This window comes from Aptenodytes forsteri, unplaced genomic scaffold (assembly GCF_000699145.1).
Source record: "Aptenodytes forsteri isolate BGI_AS27 unplaced genomic scaffold, ASM69914v1 Scaffold16, whole genome shotgun sequence".
Classification (NCBI taxonomy): Eukaryota; Metazoa; Chordata; class Aves; order Sphenisciformes; family Spheniscidae; genus Aptenodytes; species Aptenodytes forsteri.
In genome coordinates, this window is record NW_008794753.1 from 2,046,568 (window position 1) to 2,067,342 (window position 20,775).

At 38.9% G+C, this 20,775-nt stretch overlaps 1 protein-coding gene across 2 annotated transcripts in view; it reads right to left on the reverse strand.

Moving 5' to 3' along the window:
* Positions 1–714: 714 nt before the first annotated feature.
* PLCH2 (phospholipase C eta 2) overlaps positions 715–20,775 on the reverse strand; it is a 104,544-nt gene continuing 84,483 nt past the window's right edge. The window contains exons 15-22 of one of the 2 annotated variants that reach the window (XM_019470724.1): positions 20,270–20,452; positions 19,434–19,541; positions 19,126–19,250; positions 16,030–16,114; positions 15,355–15,501; positions 14,349–14,428; positions 6,788–7,127; positions 715–2,459 (exon numbers count right to left, since the gene is read on the reverse strand). In XM_019470724.1, the coding sequence (XP_019326269.1) occupies positions 715–2,459; positions 6,788–7,127; positions 14,349–14,428; positions 15,355–15,501; positions 16,030–16,114; positions 19,126–19,250; positions 19,434–19,541; positions 20,270–20,452 (2,813 nt within the window). Of the gene's footprint in view, positions 2,460–6,067; positions 7,128–14,348; positions 14,429–15,354; positions 15,502–16,029; positions 16,115–19,125; positions 19,251–19,433; positions 19,542–20,269; positions 20,453–20,775 lie in introns of both variants that reach the window. The other variant, XM_019470723.1, reaches the window with a different exon arrangement.

The following is a 20,775-nucleotide window of genomic DNA, read 5'->3' on the forward strand; positions in this document are numbered from 1 at the left end:
TTGCATACACACAGATGTGTACATATATATTTATATATATATAAACAAGCTTGGTTTAAAAAAGCATTGCTTTGGAACATAGTGAGAGCTCCTCTTCAAAAAGTGAGACAATATGGATTTTCACTGAAATAAACAGGTCCACAATGGAAGATGGACTTTATCAACTACATTATTAATTCATGAAACAATTACACTGCAATTTTGAATATTTCCCAGAGAAGACACCCTCAGAGGCCTCAAACTCTTCAAAAAAATAAAACAGAACAGGGAGCATGATTTTAAATCCAGCCTCTTTTCATGGCTCCACAATTTGTAAGAGCAAAATTTACCTTAGCTGTCGTTAACATCATTATAAGAAGCAATTACTGAAATTAGTAAAGAACATGAGATTTGCACAGAGCAAACTGCAAATGCAAAGAAGTGGTCACACAAAAATTTGAGGCTGGGAAAAGTGTAACTGAAACAAAAAAAGGAGGTCAGATCATTAGGACTATAAAAATTTAAGTCTCTGATTTCACTCGATTGTTCTATTTCCACAAATGACTGACAAACTGAACACTCGTCTATTCTTTTGGAGTCATGATATTAAGTACCCTTACAATCAAGGGAAGGCCAAGAAGCACTAAGCCACATGAGGATATTTTGTGCCTCTCAGGTCACTATGTTTTGTTTTGACAGGAATGTAAACATTGCCTTATTCAGTGCTCCCCAGAATTACAGTTTCAGCATAAAGAAGACTTCTGTGTCAGTGCTATAATCAGTTTGGTTCTTAGGCTGGGATGTAAACATGGTAGGAGAAGCTATATCCATACAAACTGCTTTTGCAATGCTGCAGGCTCCCTCTGGATTTCCTCTCTCCTCAATGGGACTCCCACTGAGCTGGCCTAGGCTTTGCAGCCGCTGTCTCTCCTGAGCTTGCTTAGCCCTGTTGGCAATGTACCGTACCCTACTCTGACTGCGAGATGAAGACCTGCGAAGGAGTCCCAAGCTCTCCCCTTCCTCTTCAGATTCAGTTGGATCAACACTGATAGGGGAAGTGATATCATTTTCCTGCTGAAAGGCTGTCAGCTTCTTTAGCTGCTCAGTCAGTTCATCCTGGGATTTGACTGAGGATCTCAGGCCTGAAGAGCGGCGCTGCTCCCGCATTGATCGAGTGACAAAACTCCTGCTGATGCTACGGTATTTGCTTTCAAAAGTGCACACGATATCATCAGAGGTAAGGTCTCCAAGACTTTTGGATTTTGCCTGGTTATTCCCAACCATATCGTGTGCTTTGGATTTGTTAGATGACTGTCTGAGACTTTCTATGTACAGCCTGCTCCAAGTATGCCTTCTAGGAATGGATGAGAATGCATCTTGAGGGCTCCTGGCAAGAGGACGGGGGCACAATTCATCTGCAGGCAGCTGGCCAGACCTCAGGTTAGGATTGGATTTGCTCTTGCTCACCATTGGCATCTCGTTTCCAGATGTTGTAGCAGATCGTGGGCGCATACCCTTTCTTATGGCAAGGGGCTCGAAATTTTCATGACGGATGCCAAGATCTGGGAGGCTTTTGCGAGCTAGATTGGGTAGAGAGAGATCTATCACAGTGTCATTGGAGGACATGCTGGAAGACGAAGACATGCTGTCACGATGATTGCTGCAATCTAGCTTGCTCCAGATCCGGTCATTAACAGTGGCATCGAAGTATACTTCTGCTGCTGGAGACAGGCTACTTGGAATTTTTAAGGCTGAGGAGTCTGACATCTTCAGTCCTTCACTCTTTGACCTTCTTACTAACATGTAAGAGCTCATCTGAGAAACAGAAACAGGTAGAGCCTGTGCAGGCTGGGCTTTCTGGAAAGTATCTGGAGGCAAAGTTGTCTGTGTGCTGTTAATCACGTTGTTTTGCTGCAGCAGAACATCCGCTGCACCAAGTTTTTGCCCTTTGGATTCAACAGTGCTTTTCATGTCTGTTAATACCTGACCTGGTTGGTCATTTTTCTTCTGGCAGTTTTCAACAGGTTGGCCAGCAGTCTTACCTGCTGCCACTACCAGCCAGGCTTTTTGAGGATGCACTGCCAATCCATACTGATCTTCAGCTTTACTGCATGCCTGTGTCCAACCATTTTCTTCTTTGAGACATCCTGCCATGCTTGTCCTCACATCTTCTTGAACTACTAAACTTGTGTCAGCTGCTCTTGTGACTACCTGCACTTGGTCTTCTGCAGCCAGATTTGTTCTTTGTTCTCTAGTGAGTAGAGATTCTTGAGGCTGGTTGGATGTGCTGCTTACTTCTGATCGAGATTCAGTGGAATGATCAGACACAGACCCTTCTTCAGAATCACTGTAAGGAGTAATGGGTAGAGGGAAGAAAAGGCTGGCACGATGGTTTTCATTGGCAATAACAGGCTCTTCAGTGATAGTTTCTAGGCTGCATAAAGAAGTGACTGACCTCTGTATTGAGAAATGGCAGACATCTACTTGGGAGACATGAAAAGATAGGAAAAAGAAAGAAACAAGAAAAACAGATACAGGGTTAATTAGCTATTACAAATTGCAGTTTAGCTGAAGATTTATTCTTTATGTGTTATCATTTTGTTTTTAAGGCAGTAGTTGCATATATTAATCATGATTTTTAAAATAACATGATTTCAAATGCCTGGCTAAAGGCAGCAAAAATTTCTGCTCATTCAGTTTTAGCTGCCCAAAAGCTCTGTTGCTTTCAAAAAATCTCAGTCCATGCACAGTAGCACCATATTACTTTTCTGATTATCTTATTCAAACAACAACTGTACTCGTCAATGTCTTTGTGTCCTTTGTGTCCCCTCTCATAAACTAACTTTTCTTCCTCCACCATCCAGCACCACTTGAATTGCTCATTTGCTTCCTTCCAGCACTCAAAAGATGTCAGTATATCAAATCATAATCAGACCACGTATAATAATCAGAACACCACTGCCCAACCAACAGATATGATCCCAACGATCAATTACTCAGAAGAGAAGCAGCATAGGACTTCCAGAGCAGATTACAAATAAAGCGATCTGTATGCATAAAATGGAATGTAGTCAATGTGCCTTTTAAAAACAAAACAAAAACTTTCTAACTTTGTTTTCCTAAAAAAGTTTTTAATTTCTTTTTCAAAATACTATACAGACGCATGCTTCATGAACACCAGGTTCACAGTACAATCCTGAAGAATCACTACAGCCACCAATTACCTGAAGAAAATGCTCCGTCCATCTGCAATGTTTATAACCTGTACCTAAGAGCCAATGCAATCATGCCAAAAAGACTATTTCCCACATCTCCAAACCACAATGCAAACATGCATTCGAGAACTAGCAAAGCACCACTGAGCCAAACAACAGCCTTAAGAATATGTGAGCAGAGAGTTATAAGGCAGGAAACAAACAAAAACCGGGACTACAGGCAACAAGGTGCTTGAATCAGTGACACTCAGTAGACAGTTACCTTTGACTTGCTTGTCCTTTCAGTTCTTAACTAGAGAGAGAGAGTGTGCATGTAGAATAATAGGACAGAACAGAGGAAAAATCCAGTTAATGTAGGGAAGGCAGGTGCAGATTACAGGATAAATTAGTGCTGAGGGAGGGAAGGGAAACAGACAGAAATATTCACACATTTTTGTAGGATCCTAAGAATTTCCGACCAACCAGAGCACTCAATGGAATCCATAAATGGATGGGTATTAAGTCCACTATTTTGTCATAGAAGAATAAAAGGCAATTTTTTGCTATTGTTCAAGAAATGCACTCCACTGGACTGGGGAATGGAAGCTAGCCTCTTCTTCTCCAAAGCCCTTTCCTAAGACTATGGAAAAAAATCATCTACATTACCAAAAAATGGCAAGGAAATATTTGGCCTTTCCTTTCAGCACCAGTGTTTCCAATCCAGCGTAGTGACAAGAAGCTTAACAATGGAGACAGCTGTTCAATGGCCTATATTACATTAGCCAGGAGCGTTACGTTCTTCCCTATATTGCATTAGTAGGGGAAGAAGGCCCATGTGCCCATAAGCAAAATCCACCATTCACAACACAGGAAACTTTTCAGTATCTGGAGGAGTATTGGGAGGAGTCCAGAGCCGATCAGACTAATGAGCTCTCCTTCTCCCCATCCAGGCTAGGCCATCAGCATAGATTAAGGCACACTTACAAGGCAAAATACTGGAAACCGTGATGTTGTTGCCATAAAGGGGACAACTAGAGACTATAGTTTCCTGTCTCATCCTTGTGGCACTTTCCATCAACAGAATGTTAATTATAAAATGCAGCCATATTAGGCTAATGTTATTGGTTTCCTTGGTTTCTTGGCCCAAGGCACTAAAATAGCAGGCGGATAGGGAAAGCATGCTGTTTGTGCAAACACAGTGTTTGTCACTGGATCATCAGCATCCAGTCCAAGTGACTATTTCACCATTTTAAAGGTTTGCTGATTCCATGCTTGAGAAGTCAGATGGATTTAATCAAATTTCAAGCATATCACAATATTTATTTAGTGGCTTGGGGGGCTGGTGGGGGAGCTGGCACTGATAATGGGAAATGGTTTCATATGTCACACTACTCAGAGCTTATGAAAAGCCTAATGCTAATAATTTAGGCATAGAAAGAGTTCTGCTGCTTTGGATTAATTTCAAGTCACGGGAACCAGCAAACTTCTTCCCTCCCCCTCCCATTGTCCTGGTATTTTCCTAAAAGCTCAAAGCAGATATGGGGAAAAAAGATGTAAAAAAAAAGAATAAAAAAAGAGAAATAAAGAAAAATTTTAGACACCCAACCAGTTTAAAATTGATCAAATAGAATATTTTAAATTTCTGTATGAGTTTTTCAAAGAAGCCCACTATAGGTGGGCAGTCAGAATCTATTAGTAAAAAAGGGATTACATCTTAAGAAGCACCAAAGTCACTTAACTGTTCCTGAAAATGTAACCATCAATGTCCAAATTCCCTGGACAATTAAGGGGAAGGGGGAGGGATTTGAAGAGAAGCTCTTGTAGTCATAGACAAAAGCTGTATTTCTTTACTTCCTCTTCACAATTCTATGAAACAGAGAAAATCCTGTCAAAATCTCTTCCCTTCCCTCCCTGCCATCAGGAGAAAAAAAAGCCAGTTTCCTTATTAAAATATATAACTTGATTGCCTCTGTTCCTGTATTTCATCTTTACAAACATACAGTTCGTGAGTAAAGACAGAGTCACGTGATCCCAGTGACCACATGCATATTTCTGGCTTGAAACAGCTATAAAATGCTGTAGCTTAAGAAGCCTTCCTTTAAACGGACACATTTTACTTTGCAATTGGGAAATGCTAACAGTCCACCTAGCTCGGCTGATGTCAGGTAACATCAGGTTACACACCTTGCTTCTTTATGTTATGCAACTGTGCCCTCAGGTCACAGTCAAATCATATACATAACATTAAGCACATCTATACATGTTTGTATACTGGGGATTCATACATTTAGGACTAGATGGTCTGCTATGTTCATAAAGTGTGATCTCCTGAATAACCCAGACCAGTGAATTCCATCCAGTAATCCCTGACCTGATGGCAGTAATTTTGCAAGTTCTTTGAGGAAGGAACTGGTTTTATTGTTAGCAGAGTGCACATTAGATATAATTTCTGATGTGGTTATCCCTCAGTGAAACACAAATACTGATAATGGAAATATTTTTTGTTAATATGGTTTTCCCATATTCAATCTCTACTTAATGCTCTGGTTTGGATCTTAAAATTTACTTAGTATCATACCACATTCACTAAAAAAACCACCAAGGAAACAAAAAACCCTGAACAAACAATCCAAACATTCATGGACTATTGACAGTTTTACTACTGCAGATGGTTAGCTAGGCATGGAAAGGACTAATCTAAACCAGACATGTCTAGGAAAAAAAGAAAATAAAAATATTTATGCAGACTTTTTTTTCTGTCATTGCCAAAAATAAAGAAAAAGAGCTCTTGATAGCAAAACAACATACAGAAGCTTCTAAGTAAAGATGCTATGGAGAAGCTGAGACAATGATGTGATCTAAGGCGGAGAAGGGTGAAGAAAATCTGGTCTTACCAGTAAAGAATATAGGGGATTTACTTCGAATTTCCTCCAATTTTTGAACGAACAGGGCGTTCATTTCCCTCTGTAGGGTGCCCACTTGCCTTCGAGAAGTTTCAGACCAGCACTTGGGGAATTCTGGGCTTCCGAGGCTTTCTAGACTGCTGGAGTTGGAGGATATAGAGCCATTGCTGGCTGCAACCAAGTTGACAGTGCTTCCATACTTGCCACCTGATTGGCACTGCCACCGCTGCCGGGAATGAGCCTTTATTCCGTGACATTTAGATTCAACGTTTTTCCTCCCTGGCATCACAAAAGACTGGGTGCTCCTTGTCAGATCATCGGCAGTTCCAGGGCTGCTGCAAGACTGCAAATCTGATTGCCGCCTGGGCTGGCCTTTAACACCCCAGCTTTTCAGCTCTAACCTCTCTTCTCCAGTTATACTGCTATACTGATCATGGTGAAGTATATCTTTAGCAATAGGCCTGGTAGGATGGTCATTCCACTTGCATTCTAGATCTGGGCTTTCTTTGGAACCAATCATGCATTTCATGCAATTGGTGGCCACTCCAATCCTACCAGAGCTGTTGATGGCACAGCGTGCAAAGACGCTTTGCTTCTCGCTCTGGTGCTCCTGAAGCCGGACCCTGTTAGACCTCTGTATGGGTTCACTGAAAGCAGCACCCCCTTGAGCACAACTTTGGCTTTTGATTTTACGAGAACTATGGGCCTTACCTTTCAACCCCTTGCCATGTACCTCCCCACTGGCACCATCTCTGGGAGCTGGTGACAGAGAAGCACTTTCTCGCTCTTGCTCAAAGCAAGGTTGTGAGGCAGCTTCCACTTCGCGGTCTTCACCGGCCCCTTCAGAGCTGTTGTCTTTTGGGTCAAAAGCAATTTCAGGAAAGCCCTTCTTGTTCTTCTTCTGGCTTTTGGTGGGTGCACTGGCTGTCCGTCTCAAGATGTGGCTGCTAAAGGAATGTTTGCGATGGAGCTGACCAGCAGCATGACTGTCCAGAGAGGCCTGCTTTGGATTTCTGAGAAACAGGCCTTTTAGACCTAGAGCTTGTTTGGCCTGGAAAAATTAAAAAAAAAAAAAAAAAAAGGTCCTTAATAGAAAATGCAAGTCTCTTCCTTTGGGCACAGGAACTCATGTACAAACGATCGGTTCACATATGCACGCACATACAGAGTATCCTGCCATATTCCTATCACAAGCATGAGAACTAAACCAGAAATAGGACAGAGATTAAAAATGAAAAAAATCAGTAACAGCAGCTTTGAAAAATTTCACGTCTTTTGCTCAACTATGTTTTTAGATAAAATTTTCCAACCAGGCTTATCTCTGTATTTGTCATAGCTTTCTTACTAGCATGTAGCTACTTACAACATAAACATTAGATAGTGAAAAGAAAAAGTAAAAAAAAAGGAAATACTTCAGTCTACAAGGATCTAATTCTGAAAGCTGAAGAGTTTCTCAGTGTGTGTTAAAAGCCACAAAGCTTGACATATTCATAATGCCACACATGTCAGACTCTAAGACTAAAGTCAGAGTGCTTCTTTTTCAGCAATATAGCTTTCTGGGGTTTTGTTGTTTGGGTTTTGTTTTTTTTTTTAAACACAAAGCTCTGTGAGGTATGGATCAGTTTTCCAACACAATATGCACATTTAAAACAATTCTGTCCCAACAGTTTAATGACATGGATATACTGCGGAACCTGGAGGAGGCATAGGAAATCAATTCACTACAGGAATCCAAGGATAACTGGAGACTTGCAGATTTGTTGCAAACTTAAGTCTTTTCTTTAAAGAATGTATGCTACTTGGAAATGAACATAAATCTACTCCTGAGCATTTATGTGACAATTATACAAAAAGTAAATCAACCCCCAGCCCCTCCTTAAGTTAAGATGCAAGACTCCTAGATTCCCAAAGTCATCAACTAGAATAGCACTACTTCTCCAAGGGCAACATGGAACAGTTAAAATAGGTTCTGGCTCTGAACCACCTCTGAAAGGACCACCACTGATTATAGAGGGAGAGTACAGAGACCAGCTTTCTGATCTGGGCACCCAAAGCATACGTATTTAAAGTATGCGGTGCAAATGCTTCCTCTGAATGGCCACAGAGGAATTAGTACAACCTAGCTTCTGCACTGTGAATTCACATTCTAGCATACTGTGCTCTACTAGGAAATCCTGAACAAGGCTTCTGCATCACACCATAATAAAAATAAAGTAACAAATGCTGCAAGCTTATGTTATCTTAAAGTGTCAGTACTAGCTCTGGGGCCTTGCCCAAGTTAAGTCCAGCTGGAAAATGCAGCAGTTAAAAGAAAAATTTAAACATGTTTTTCAGTAAAATAAATCACCTACAATTTTGTAGACTTAAACACGTTAGGACTGGGCTAATTAGAATTGCTGGTGATTTCAATTAAATTGGAAACACAGAGCTGAATTATCCACCTTGTGCAGAACATTATACTTGGGCAGAACTGGACGTCAGATGCTGTCAAAACTAATTTTTCCCGTCTCTTAAACTGGAGATAGTGACTAGCACTCATACTTTAGACAAGAAACTTGTGGCATGTCCCAGCTCTGGAACAAAACTGAATGCTCTGAGTGAGTGAGAAGAAGAAACTGGAGAGGAAAAACAAACAAACAAACAAACCAAACAAAACAAGCTATAGAAATGGTGGTAATTTTAAAAAGTTACTTTAAAATCATTTTAATTTTACTTGTCATGCAACATGAGGTGGTTACAGAATTTAGCTGATAGCGACCTCTTAAGCTAAAGAATATTCTTGACTTAAAACAGATAATAATAAATTGGATGTTCAAATGGAGATTTACATTCTTTAGGAACTGTTGGGAAATAAACAGTGGACATAAAAATATCATTTTTTTCAGTATAAAGGAGATCTACACTTCAGTTGAATTGAGCACTGTCATGAATAGCAGTTGAACTATATGCATGACAAATGATCATCAAATATTTTCTTTCTACCTGTGTGATTACATTTTGATAATTTCCTACCATACAACACTTATCCAAAGACACTCATGTATGTTTTCATCTCTGAAGAAACACACTATAAACAAGCGAAGTTAGTCAGGGTGATAATACAGTACTTCATATACTTCAGTACTTATTGAAGCATTAAATATATATATATTCACCATCACAAATCTCCCACCATCATACAACTGATTTACATTTCAGTGAAACGGAGGGTTTCAGCATTCCTGTAAACATTCCAGGTGTACTTGCCAACTTTTAAAGCAACAGGCTGATGCCTGATAAAGAGTACATTGGTTTTGCTCATACACATAAATCACTTAAAGCAGAGAAAGAGGTATTTTCCTTCTAATCTACTTCTCCTCCTTTGTTCCCTTTATTTCCCAGTTAGATCAGACTCTCTTCAGTAGCTGTAGCATAAAGAATGAATAAAAATAGAGTATATAAGCCTATGATTGAAATGCATTGTAAGAAACCCATGATAAAATTTGATCGGCATCCATGCTTGTTGGCACTTGCTGTCAGTTCAATTTTTACCCTGTGATGTCATGTGAGGTCACATTTCTGCAGTGCCAAACAATGGCACAGAAATGTCTCATTTAAATTACAATGGTCTATCTTTCACCCCAAAATATTCAAGTGCATGCTCACGCATTTCAAATTTTGCTTTGTAGGACTTAATAGATATATATTAGCTGCACTGTACAGTAAGCCTGTGTTAAAAGCTGCTTTTATTCATAAGTGTCCTGCGCAATCTGGCATATGGGATTCAAGGTTTATTTGTCTGACAGGAAGCCCAGTGTAAGCATTCAGAATATTATTTTTATAATCGACTGAAGTTTAGTTACCCCATACCAAGATCCAATGTGAGGAGGAGATGATTAAAAAGAGACCTAAAATGGCCTTTAAAAGTATATCCAGGATAAGATAAAGAAGGTAGGGATTGATTTTTCCCATACAAGGCAAAGAAAATGTAATTTAAATATTAATAAACCATCTGTGAGAGCCAGACTATTGAACAGTCTGCTTGGATCATTGTGGATTCACTTTCACCAGAAAGCTTCAAAACGGGATTATGCATTTGTTAAGGAGCGAAGGGAAAAAAGCGTTCTGCTCCAATGGAGACAAGTTGGCAAGTACATTAATTTATCGCTATAAAAATCAGACAATATAAATATTTGCAAAACCCAGAAAAAATTGTCATACATACACACACACAAATAATACCCACAAAAATAAAAGAAAAGCACTGATGGAATGGGTGACACGCAGTGCAGGGCCCCAGGTATCATTCTAGCTTATTCGGTGCATCTTTGTTAAGCTAGCTGCTATCGCTTGAATCAATGGAGTGATTCAAGAACCCAAAGACAAATTTGGTTAACTTAGGAAAAAAAAAAGTTTAAAAAAAAAGGGAAAAAAAAAAAAAAAAAAAGAGAGCACCGTTTTGACGGAGATCCAGAACATGTGCTTTCACCTTCTAGTCCAGCTTTTACAGGGCTATTTCATCCTGTAAAGCAGACTTGAATAACAGCACAAGATGCTTTCCCATAATTTAGCAAACAATTCACTGTTAATGTTCTTTTCCACGTGAAAGAAGTGGTTTGAATTACAGCCCACCAGTGAAAAGGCAGTAGAGGTAGAGACTCAAAGAAGAGAGAAAGGGAGGGTATATAGAAGGACTTTTATCCTGGATCTGCTTCATACATGGAGGGCTCTCTGGCTGATCAATGAGCCAACAGAACTGACCAAGTCAAATGTCGCAATTCATGTTACATGAGTTGAAGAACTTCAAAATGCTAATAAGGAAACATTGATGCTAATGAAGCAACTAGTTAGAGGCATGCAGGTGTGTGGTGGTGGTCACTACACCTCCCTGAGACAGGAGGGGGTACCTTCAAGGCGTCTAAAAATGCTCTGCTTCTAAAAGTAGACTTTTTTGACATAGAGAAGCCCACTGAAATCACAAACAGACAGAGTAAAAGCAAAATAACAGTGAGGGAGGATCTCAGAGATATGCACATCTAGAAAACCACAAGAAATTCTGCAATACATGCATAGACATGAAGAGACAGAGACAAAGAAAAATGTCTCCAGGAAATAGTGCAATCTAAGAGATTTCAGTTAAACACAAGTTAAGGTGAAAAAAAATCTAAGACTCTGCTTTAGTAATATCAAGCTACTGAATGGGTGGAATATCTACATTTAGAAAAAAGCCCCAAAAGGTTAATTAATGCTAATTAATTCTAATGCTTGCATTAGAATATCTGGATTAATAAAGGATGGGTAAAACCAGGCTGATAACTGTGGTGATTTTTCTGCCCATAATTAAGAGAGGGGAAACAGAGAAATAATTCTAGTTTTAACAGAATTCTGTTAACTGAAAAATCAAAGCAGAACATGATTCAGAGAGACCAAAACAGAAAGGGCTGTGCAATATTTGTTCCATGTTTTCAGTAGTTTTTACTAAAAATTATAAATTAAAAAAAAAGCACACCACATACAAGCTTTCCTTCCAAATCCTTGTATTTTAATCACGTCAGTGCACAGCACCAGCATCTTAACACCAGCAAACCCAAAGAGACTGCAATGATAATGAGAAGCAATAAGGTATGTCTAATAGACTTAGAACATGAAAAGGGAATAAAGCAATCAAAAAAAAAAAACAGGGCAGTAGATTGGAAGGGAGGGGATAAAAGCTTTCCTTCCAAATCCTTGTATTTTAATCACGTCAGTGCACAGCACCAGCATCTTAACACCAGCAAACCCAAAGAGACTGCAATGATAATGAGAAGCAATAAGGTATGTCTAATAGACTTAGAACATGAAAAGGGAATAAAGCAATCAAAAAAAAAAAACAGTGCAGTAGATTGGAAGGTAGTGGATAAGGACAGGGAGGAGACGCTGTGATACACAAGGGTCTTTCAGTTGTTTAAAACACTTACCAAGAAAATCTAATGTCCTCAAAATAGCTGTCAAAGCTTAAATGGGCATGTTGCCCTACTGCAAATTATAACTGTCACCAGCCAGTTACTCATGAAGAAGCCAGTAAGAGCAAATAATTATGAAAGGATAGGTGAAGTAAGGATTAAAAGAGAGATAATGCCTTGCAATATTGCCAAAGAAGATTTGAGGTGAAAACTCTTAAAACATTCACAAAGACTATGAACATTGTCTCTTTCATGAAACACTGCTATCAAGAGCAGTGACTTGGAAGCTGATGAAGGTAACTAATCAGTGATTAAGGCAGGCAGACCCAGTTTGTCTTTTATTTAAAAATCCCATTTGCCAGTGGATACTAAGCTACAGACTTTGAATTCCAATGAAGGATACTGAAATATTTGCTATCCTTACAATAGTACTGAGAGAGCAGTGCAGAGGACATCACCTGAAAGTAGCAAACAACTGGAGCATCATGAATGCACACAACACTGGGAAGAGGGAGAATCTGCCTATTCTCCATCATTTTGACTAAGAACAGAACAAAAGAAGAATTTACAAAAAGGATGAGTAGGGGTGGCCCAGGCAGTCATCTTCTCTGCTGGATGCATACAGCAAATAGATGCCTGCTTTCATTAAAGGACATAGGTGAGGGACACAGTCACTAATCAGATCAATTCAATTCCCACTGGCCTCATGCCCAAGGCTGAGCTATCTGACTTTCTTGATAGAACTATTCAAGAAAGAGCAACAGGTCTGAACACAGGAACTCCAAAGAAGTTCATGACAAAATTTAAAGCTGTTTGAATCAGTGCCAATGCATGCATCCAGCAAGTGTCTGTAAAGTTACTGAGACAATTGCATCCCTACCCACAGTCAAAACAGGCATGACTTACATCCTATACAGTTTTCTTGAACCCAAAAATATAGTCAGGAAAGATCTTAGCATTGAAATGTTCAGCCTGCCATCAGTTTTCCCTGAAGCCTGAGACTAAATGACCTTTTTTACCATGACCTGGGTGCTAGCCTTTTATCTGTGAGAGCTCCTACAGTCCAAAATTAAACACTGCTCATCTGCTCTGTCCTGCTCAGACCAACATCAACCACCTCTCTTTCACCTAAATCTTCTAAAGTCTCTTGCTCAATAGAGCTAAATTCAAACAGATTCATAATGTCATCACAGGGAGTTTCAGACAAGACTCCTAGTCCTGTCAGGATGAAGCTATACCTGCCTAAGGGTTTTGCATTAGACTTCAAATAAAAAAAGCAGGAACTGAGCTAAAATGTCTAAAGTGACATTCTTACAGAAACAGCCCTTCTTCCTATAAATACAAAACGAAGCTTTCCTGGGATTTATCTCTGTTTCATCACACAAGTTTGGATTAAAATCTAGCAATTTAAAAAGCTGTTTTCCTTTTTAAGAATTGTTTTAATTCCTCTTACATGAACAGCACCACAAGAAAAGGAACTCAGAATTCCCAGCCTATTCAATGCCGCCTCCTGCTGTCACGATGCTGATATTACAGCTTGCTACTACAGAAAACAGCCTGTCATTGCGAGTGGATATAAACTGGTTTTGACTCTCAAGGCACTGTAAGATACTTAGCTACCTGAATTCCATTGAAATCAATACCATAGAAGTAACTAAATCCAGTGCACTGTGAGGAAAGACGCTATCTCGTTTCCAGCTGGCCTAGGAAAAGTTGGAAGTTAGGGCTTTACTTTCAGCTTGGAGTTACTCATGGGAATTTAGATATAGCACCCAGACAGTTGTATTTTTCCTGCATGTGAAGCAAACACGCTCTTAATAACAGATAAGCAGTGAAAATAAGTCCAACAACTATTACAGGGATCATCTTTCCTCTGCATTTTAAGTGTTATTGTGGAAAAACCCCAAAGTAAATAACTCTTAAGAATTTAAATTTAAAATGCGAAGGCATCAGGCAGACAGACTCCTTATAGAATAAGCTTTGCAGGCAACAAGCACTCACAGTTCAGGTGTATAACCTTTTGTTCAGCAAGGTGCACTTACTGTATTGGACACAACCATACTTATTTATATAAATGTGTGCATGCGGCAACAAAATAACCTTCCCCTATGGCTCCCTCAAAAAGGCACTGCAAGAATCTCTTTTTATAACTTTCCCTATGATTTACCTTTATCTCCATGTATGTTCAGAAAGATCTCAGGCTACCATGACAATCACAGAGATGAAGTTTACTCTGTTGAACAAATATGTTAGCTTGGACGTTCACCCACTGGGCTTCCCTAGTGTGATACAAAATCCTGTCAGTTAATTTACGTATGCAAGCTGTATTTTATTACACTGAAGGCACTCACCTTACCACAGATGTCATTAATAGCCACATGAACAAAGATGGATGCCTCTTCTATACCTTCCAGGTACACATGTCGGTAACCTGAAACAGTGAACAAAGCTGACAAGGAGTTGAAACAGATGGTAGGAAGAGCATCTAGAGACTTTCCTTTTGTAAACAGCAAAATAAATTAATCATTTTTTTCCTAGCTCCTCCCCACAATAAGCATCCAGGCTTGTGCATCACCTAGCCACACTCAGTTATCTAAGAGTCACACCACTTAAACTTAACTGCCATTTCTTCTTGTCCCTTTTATTTTATAAAAAATCTGTGTCCTGTTTTTTTCCAGTGTCCATTGTTGCTGCTGTCAATCCGTGACTTAAACGTGACTACATTCTCTCTTGGGGACTTACAGTCCATTATTAATACTGCAAACATTTCAACCAAGTTCATTTTATTGAGACTGGATGTTTGTTTTCAATCTTAAACACAAACATTTTTCTTTACTTTGAAAGAAAAGAAAAATATATGCAGAAGAAGCTTTAATGTGAAAGAAGACTGAATTGAAAACAGAAATAGGAAACTGACAGAAAATGGCATTACCTGGATCCCATCATTAGAATAGGTGAATACCTGTTCTATATTAAACTATTACTGATAGTAATAAGACCAATCAAAACTCTAGTGTCTTTCAAAAAATGAAGAAAAATGGAGGAAAAAGCAGTATAACAGGAGTAAAGATTCTGTATGGTAGTCTTCCAAACCCACAATATTTAGCCATCCTGCTTAACAATCTTGCCCATTTTTTGAAAATCTATTCCCATAGAGTAAATTGATTTAGTCTTCATTGTCATCTAAGTCAGTAGTGGACGAAGGTAGAGAACTCAGTGTCCAAACTCCCAGTCTCTTGTTCTAACTAGAAATTTCTGCAGCAGACACATGCATACACATTAATCCAGCATTTGCAGCTTCAGTTATCACATAAAGTCCTCGCCAACTCATTTGGGATTTCACCATTTCTGTCTTACCTGGCATCATGCTGCTGAAAGCTATTGTTCTCTGTCCAATAAAATCACGCCCAATGGGATCATGATCCCACACAAGGAACCGAATCAGTGCAATCTCTGGCATGTGTACCGTGAACACCAACGTTTCCTCCCACATCGGGTTAAAACCTCAGAATGAAGGAATCAGCTTTTAGATATTTCATTCACAAGATGCAAGAAAAAAGAAGACTGCCTACATAAGGAATGTCTAAACTGCAATGTCATTCTAATTTTCCTAATGGTTTGATCATTGTTCTTGGAAAATCCAGTACTCCCACTCACTTCAGCAGGAGACACAACAGCACAAGAATTTGCAAGAAACAGAGTTGGATCTTACTTAAATTTGGCCCTGCTTTCGGCAGGTGTTTGGACAACCTGACTTTCTTTGACCACAGCAAGCTCAAAATACCCTGCTCTCATACACAATGAGAAGTCAGACAAATTACTTGTTTTACACCAAGACCTTCACAACATTATACCAACTCAGTCGAACAATTCAAGATGCAAGTCTGATTAACATCAGGAATGCTTAAATCAATTTTTCAATGCTTTGCCATAATAGGCACCAAATTTCATCTATTCGTATCTTTATGAACAAAACTTGCCTGAAAGAGGATGTTTCAGCCATAAAAAAATGTAAAAACCACATAATCTTACCATTATCATCAACTACTCTAGTTTGTTCTTTGAAGCAATCAACAGGTAAGCCTATAACTTCTACTTCAACAAACGGATCTATGATCTGGAAAACAGAAAGTAACAAATATTGAAAAGAAAAAGTGAAATGAGAGATCTTTGGCTAAAGCATCTAAAAGCATAATTTAGAATAATCATGTTGCATGCATTTGTGATCATTTCTCTGTTCTATTCTATTTCCCTGTTCTAAAATGAACTTTAAACACTGGTTTGCATATGAATGTTTTCTAATTTAGTGGACATTTGAGTAAAAGCTTTAAAATATATTCAAAACAGACATTATGATAAATATGTTCTAAAGCAGCAACATCAAAAAAATCCCAACAAGAATCATCTGTTAAAAGTCTCAGTGTCATCATGACACAATGGACAAGGCAATGGTCAAAACAAATGGGAGATATGAGTTCTACCTCTGGCCAATTGGCAAACATCTCCTATTACTACCTTCCATTTCTGGAAGAAAGTCTGCTTAGAATGTAAGCTTGAAAAACTGGAGCATGTCTTGTAGAAGGTTGCTGTAATTACCTAATGACTCTGTTGAGACCTCTCTTCATTAAATGTGAACCTCAACTGAATTACAAGTTCCCTGAAGGCAACAGTGGGAAGGACGTTCTGGGCATCATAGAAGAGGACCATCCTGGCACAGAGACTTTACATTCTACTAGGTAGCCACAGAGATATTCCTATAATTGGCCTGAACCTCTACAGTTTTTAATGAGTGTATAAGCATCTCTTGTCTTCTCTGAAAGGATGACAAGTTTTGACAGAGTTGAGTCTCAGGGTGACACCTCTATCCCTATTCACAAGGAGTGGGAAAAGGCAGGTAGCTTTAAAAGATTAATCAGTGTTCCAGCCTGTGATGTGGCTCATCTAAAAACCTACACTGGATGCATTCAATTATATGTCATTTGAAACAGCAACCTGATACTCAAATCCACCATCCATCTCCCAGTAAGTAACACTGAAGACAAGAGTACCTATAATCAACTATCAGATTTTCAGAAAGCTTGTTGCTGCTTTCAGATACCAAGAATGTAAACAGACAATGTGATCTCAGCAAGAATGAAGAATCTTTCTGATGCTTAGGAGAACACAAATGTTCCTTGTGCCCATGTCCCTATAGAATACTTTACCACTGAAGAAAAATCAGATGTGTTACATCTGCTTTTTGTTACTCTTTGAAAGACACCTCATTCTCAGTAGGAAAGACTACACAGTGTATTTATCAAACATCTTATCTTGTTTGCCTAGCTCTATTCTACAAAATCTTTTTCATAACAGAGTGGTCAGCACAATAAAGGTCTGATTTTTCTCTGGTATAATTATATGCAAAGGAAACATATAAAATGAAACATGGAATTTTAAATACCACCTAACTTACTGTAGCTTTCAACAGGGCTTTTATTTCTGAGGGTAGGCTTATGTAGTGTAGATACCTGACTTAGCTCAGATACTGACGGCAATCAAACCAGGGAGCACAGTAAATTGGGTAGGATGAGCCAGTCTACAAGTGCTTGGCCAGAGGTTAATCTAGCCCTTGCTCAGGGTTAAACTAACTGCAAGTTTGGTATCTGGACAGACTGTTTCTTAAGATTATTTAGGCATTTTATCTTAACAGTGTTAATTTTCCTATATACTGTTGGCTCCTGACATGGGGAGTAAGTTCGTCTGTTTTGCAGGCACTTCTAGAGTAATCACTTAAAGCATGACTGTTTGCAATTGTAGGGAACTGGATTCATGGGCTCACATAGCTTTCTTCCAAGATTATGTTCCGCATGAGCTAGTTTCCCCTACTGTTCAGGATAAAATGGAATTTCAACAGATTATTCTTCATCTTCTGAAATATGAGTGCAATCTGAATTAGGACAAATTCCATGCTGTTGCATACGTGGTATTAATAAAAACAGAAATGGAAATAAATGAATTAAAACATAGATAGGTTCACTAAACCCTCAGTATGACTCTACTGCATTTGTTTTTTAGGGAAGTTTACCTGGTTTGATGGAATCACCTAGAGAGCTCTGTGGAGAAAGAGTATGTAGAAGCTGACTGCAACATTCATATAAAATTCAAGCATGTAAGAACTCGTTTGAGAGGTTTGATTCTAATTGCAAAAGGCTAAAAGGAAATTTTAATTCTGACAAAACTTCATCCTACCATTCATTAAAGACTAATATTTAATAAAGTCATGTGGATGACATTGCAACAAACAGCACAAGAAATGAAGTTTTTGGCAACTTTAAAAAGTTGCCGAGAGTTGCAAATCTGGCTCCTTTTAGTCTGATATTTCATTAAGTGAAGTGGCCAAGGGTTTTATAAAACAAGTAAGGGAGCACCAAAAAAAAAAACCTTTTTTTTTTTTTTTTTTTTTTTTTTTTTTTTTGGATGACATTGCAACAAACAGCACAAGAAATGAAGTTTTTGGCAACTTTAAAAAGTTGCCGAGAGTTGCAAATCTGGCTCCTTTTAGTCTGATATTTCATTAAGTGAAGTGGCCAAGGGTTTTATAAAACAAGTAAAGGGAGCACAAAAAAAAAAACCCCAAGTCACACAACAGAAGCCAAAATGAAGGAGAGAAAGAAAACGTAATAATACTGTGCTAAATGGAGGACCAGGAGCAGATTCATGCAAGCAGAGGGAAGGACTCCCAAGTAACTCTGCTTGCCTTGCCTGACAAGCTCTGCAGTTTTCTACACCTTTTTTTTTTTTTTTTTAAGAGACAGACTGACTTGGCTCTATTTGTAAAGGTGTTTTGGAGGAAGGAAGACACTTAGAGTACTATGGTGAGTAGAAACTTGTCATGATGAGCTTATTGGCCCTTTTTCGCTTCTCCTGGAGGCACTGTATTGACAATCGGACGAAAAACATCAAACCATTGCTGTGATGCTTAGAAGTGAAGAAAACCACCTCAAGATCCAGGATGCTAATGACCTAATTTATTCATGCTCCGTGCCTCCTGACAAATAACTGCAGGAAGTTAAATCCTCATCCTTAGCCCAGCCAATATGGAAATAAACCTTCTCCAACACACAAGAACAATCACCGATTGTCCCATACCTCTCCTCTGTCTCCCAACATGGAATCACGTGGTTTTGGGAGTTGTTGACCACTGATAATTCTTAGAACCAGCTGTTTCTTCAATTGACCAGGCAGTGGGTCTTCAGAATTTGGATTAAAGACACCTGTAAGAATGAGAAGTCATATAATGTGAAAGAAGTGCAATTTTGGGGATGACTTTAGTTATAGATACCTTCTGGCATGTTTGCTTCTAGCATCAGAAATGCATTGTTAAACAAACTATAAGGATTCACACCCACTCTTCTCATGCAATAAGTGATCGACTTCTTTTTGCTCGTTTTTCTTACCTTGACACATGCAGTTTGGTTTGAGGACATAGCCACAGTTCCCATTGGCACTAAATTTGGCCCGGTTCAGTTGCAGCATTCTCCCCTCTGACTGGTAGTTTAGTGCAACTATTTTAACCAAAAAAAAAAAAAAAAAGGTGATATTACTTACTGAGTAAGTCAACAACATTCTTGTTTGTAGAACCAAGTTAAAGGAAGGACACCTAAATATATTTTCACATTTGACTTCTTGGATGCAGAGACTCAAATGTTTTATGAAAAAGAATTTTCTTATATAACATACATCACAGCTTCAGGGAGAGAAGCTCTCCAAAAGAGTCTGAACTCTGAAGTCCTCTTGCATTTGAGAAGTTCATTTATTTCCATTTATCAGACAACTGCTTGCATGTAAGACATATTTGAGGTAATCTATCTAGGTAACAACATACAGTAACAAGGAAGACTCAGTTGTCAGTAAAGTTGGATTAGCAGAGAACTCAAGAGTACTTTAAGGGGCGATTCTGGAGCTCCTATTAAAACATCCCTCCCAAAATAAAACAAAAATTAAAAAAAAAAAAAAAAAGCCTCAAGTTGTGCCAAGGGGGGTTTAGATTGGATATTAGGAAAAACGTCTTCACCGAAAGGGTTGTCAAGCATTGGAACAGGCTGCCCAGGGAAGTGGTTGAGTCACCATCCCTGGAGGTATTGAAAAGATGTTTAGATGTGGTGCTTAGGGACATGGTTTAGTGGTGAACTTGGCAGTGTTAGGTTAACGGCTGCACTTGATCTTAAAGGTCTTTTCCAACCTAAACGATTCTATGATTCTATAAAAACAAATGAGTTTTCTTTCTGCTCACCAAGTTGACAGCCAGCATTCCAGAATGGCTGGGGATTGTAGTTGCTAGAGTCCACACGATAAGAAGATGGGTAGATGCGGGACAACTGTTGCTGGTTGAAACGTAGATACTGTGCTGGCTTTTGCTGCAGTATCTGGTGGGCTTTTGTTTCACTGAAAGATGAAACCTGCCAGCTGGAAGAGACTACAAGGAAGAGAGGAAGAGATTAGAGGTAATCTCCTTAGTTAGTTATTATCTAGATAAAGCATTCAAAACTACATAGCACTAGTTCCTTATAACTATCAAGCATCATTTGAATACATTGCACTCAGAGGGAACTATGCTTTTCTTATATTACAGCAAAATCATTGTGCTTATTGGAGGAGTTATGGTTGGGAAAGTGAAGCTGAATATAATGAATGACCTGAATCTTCATTACGAAGTTTTAAAAAAATTCTCTAAGATTTTTTTGAATTTGCTCAAGGAAAGTATGTTTTCTGGCAAGCAATTCTCTCTTTCTGACACTT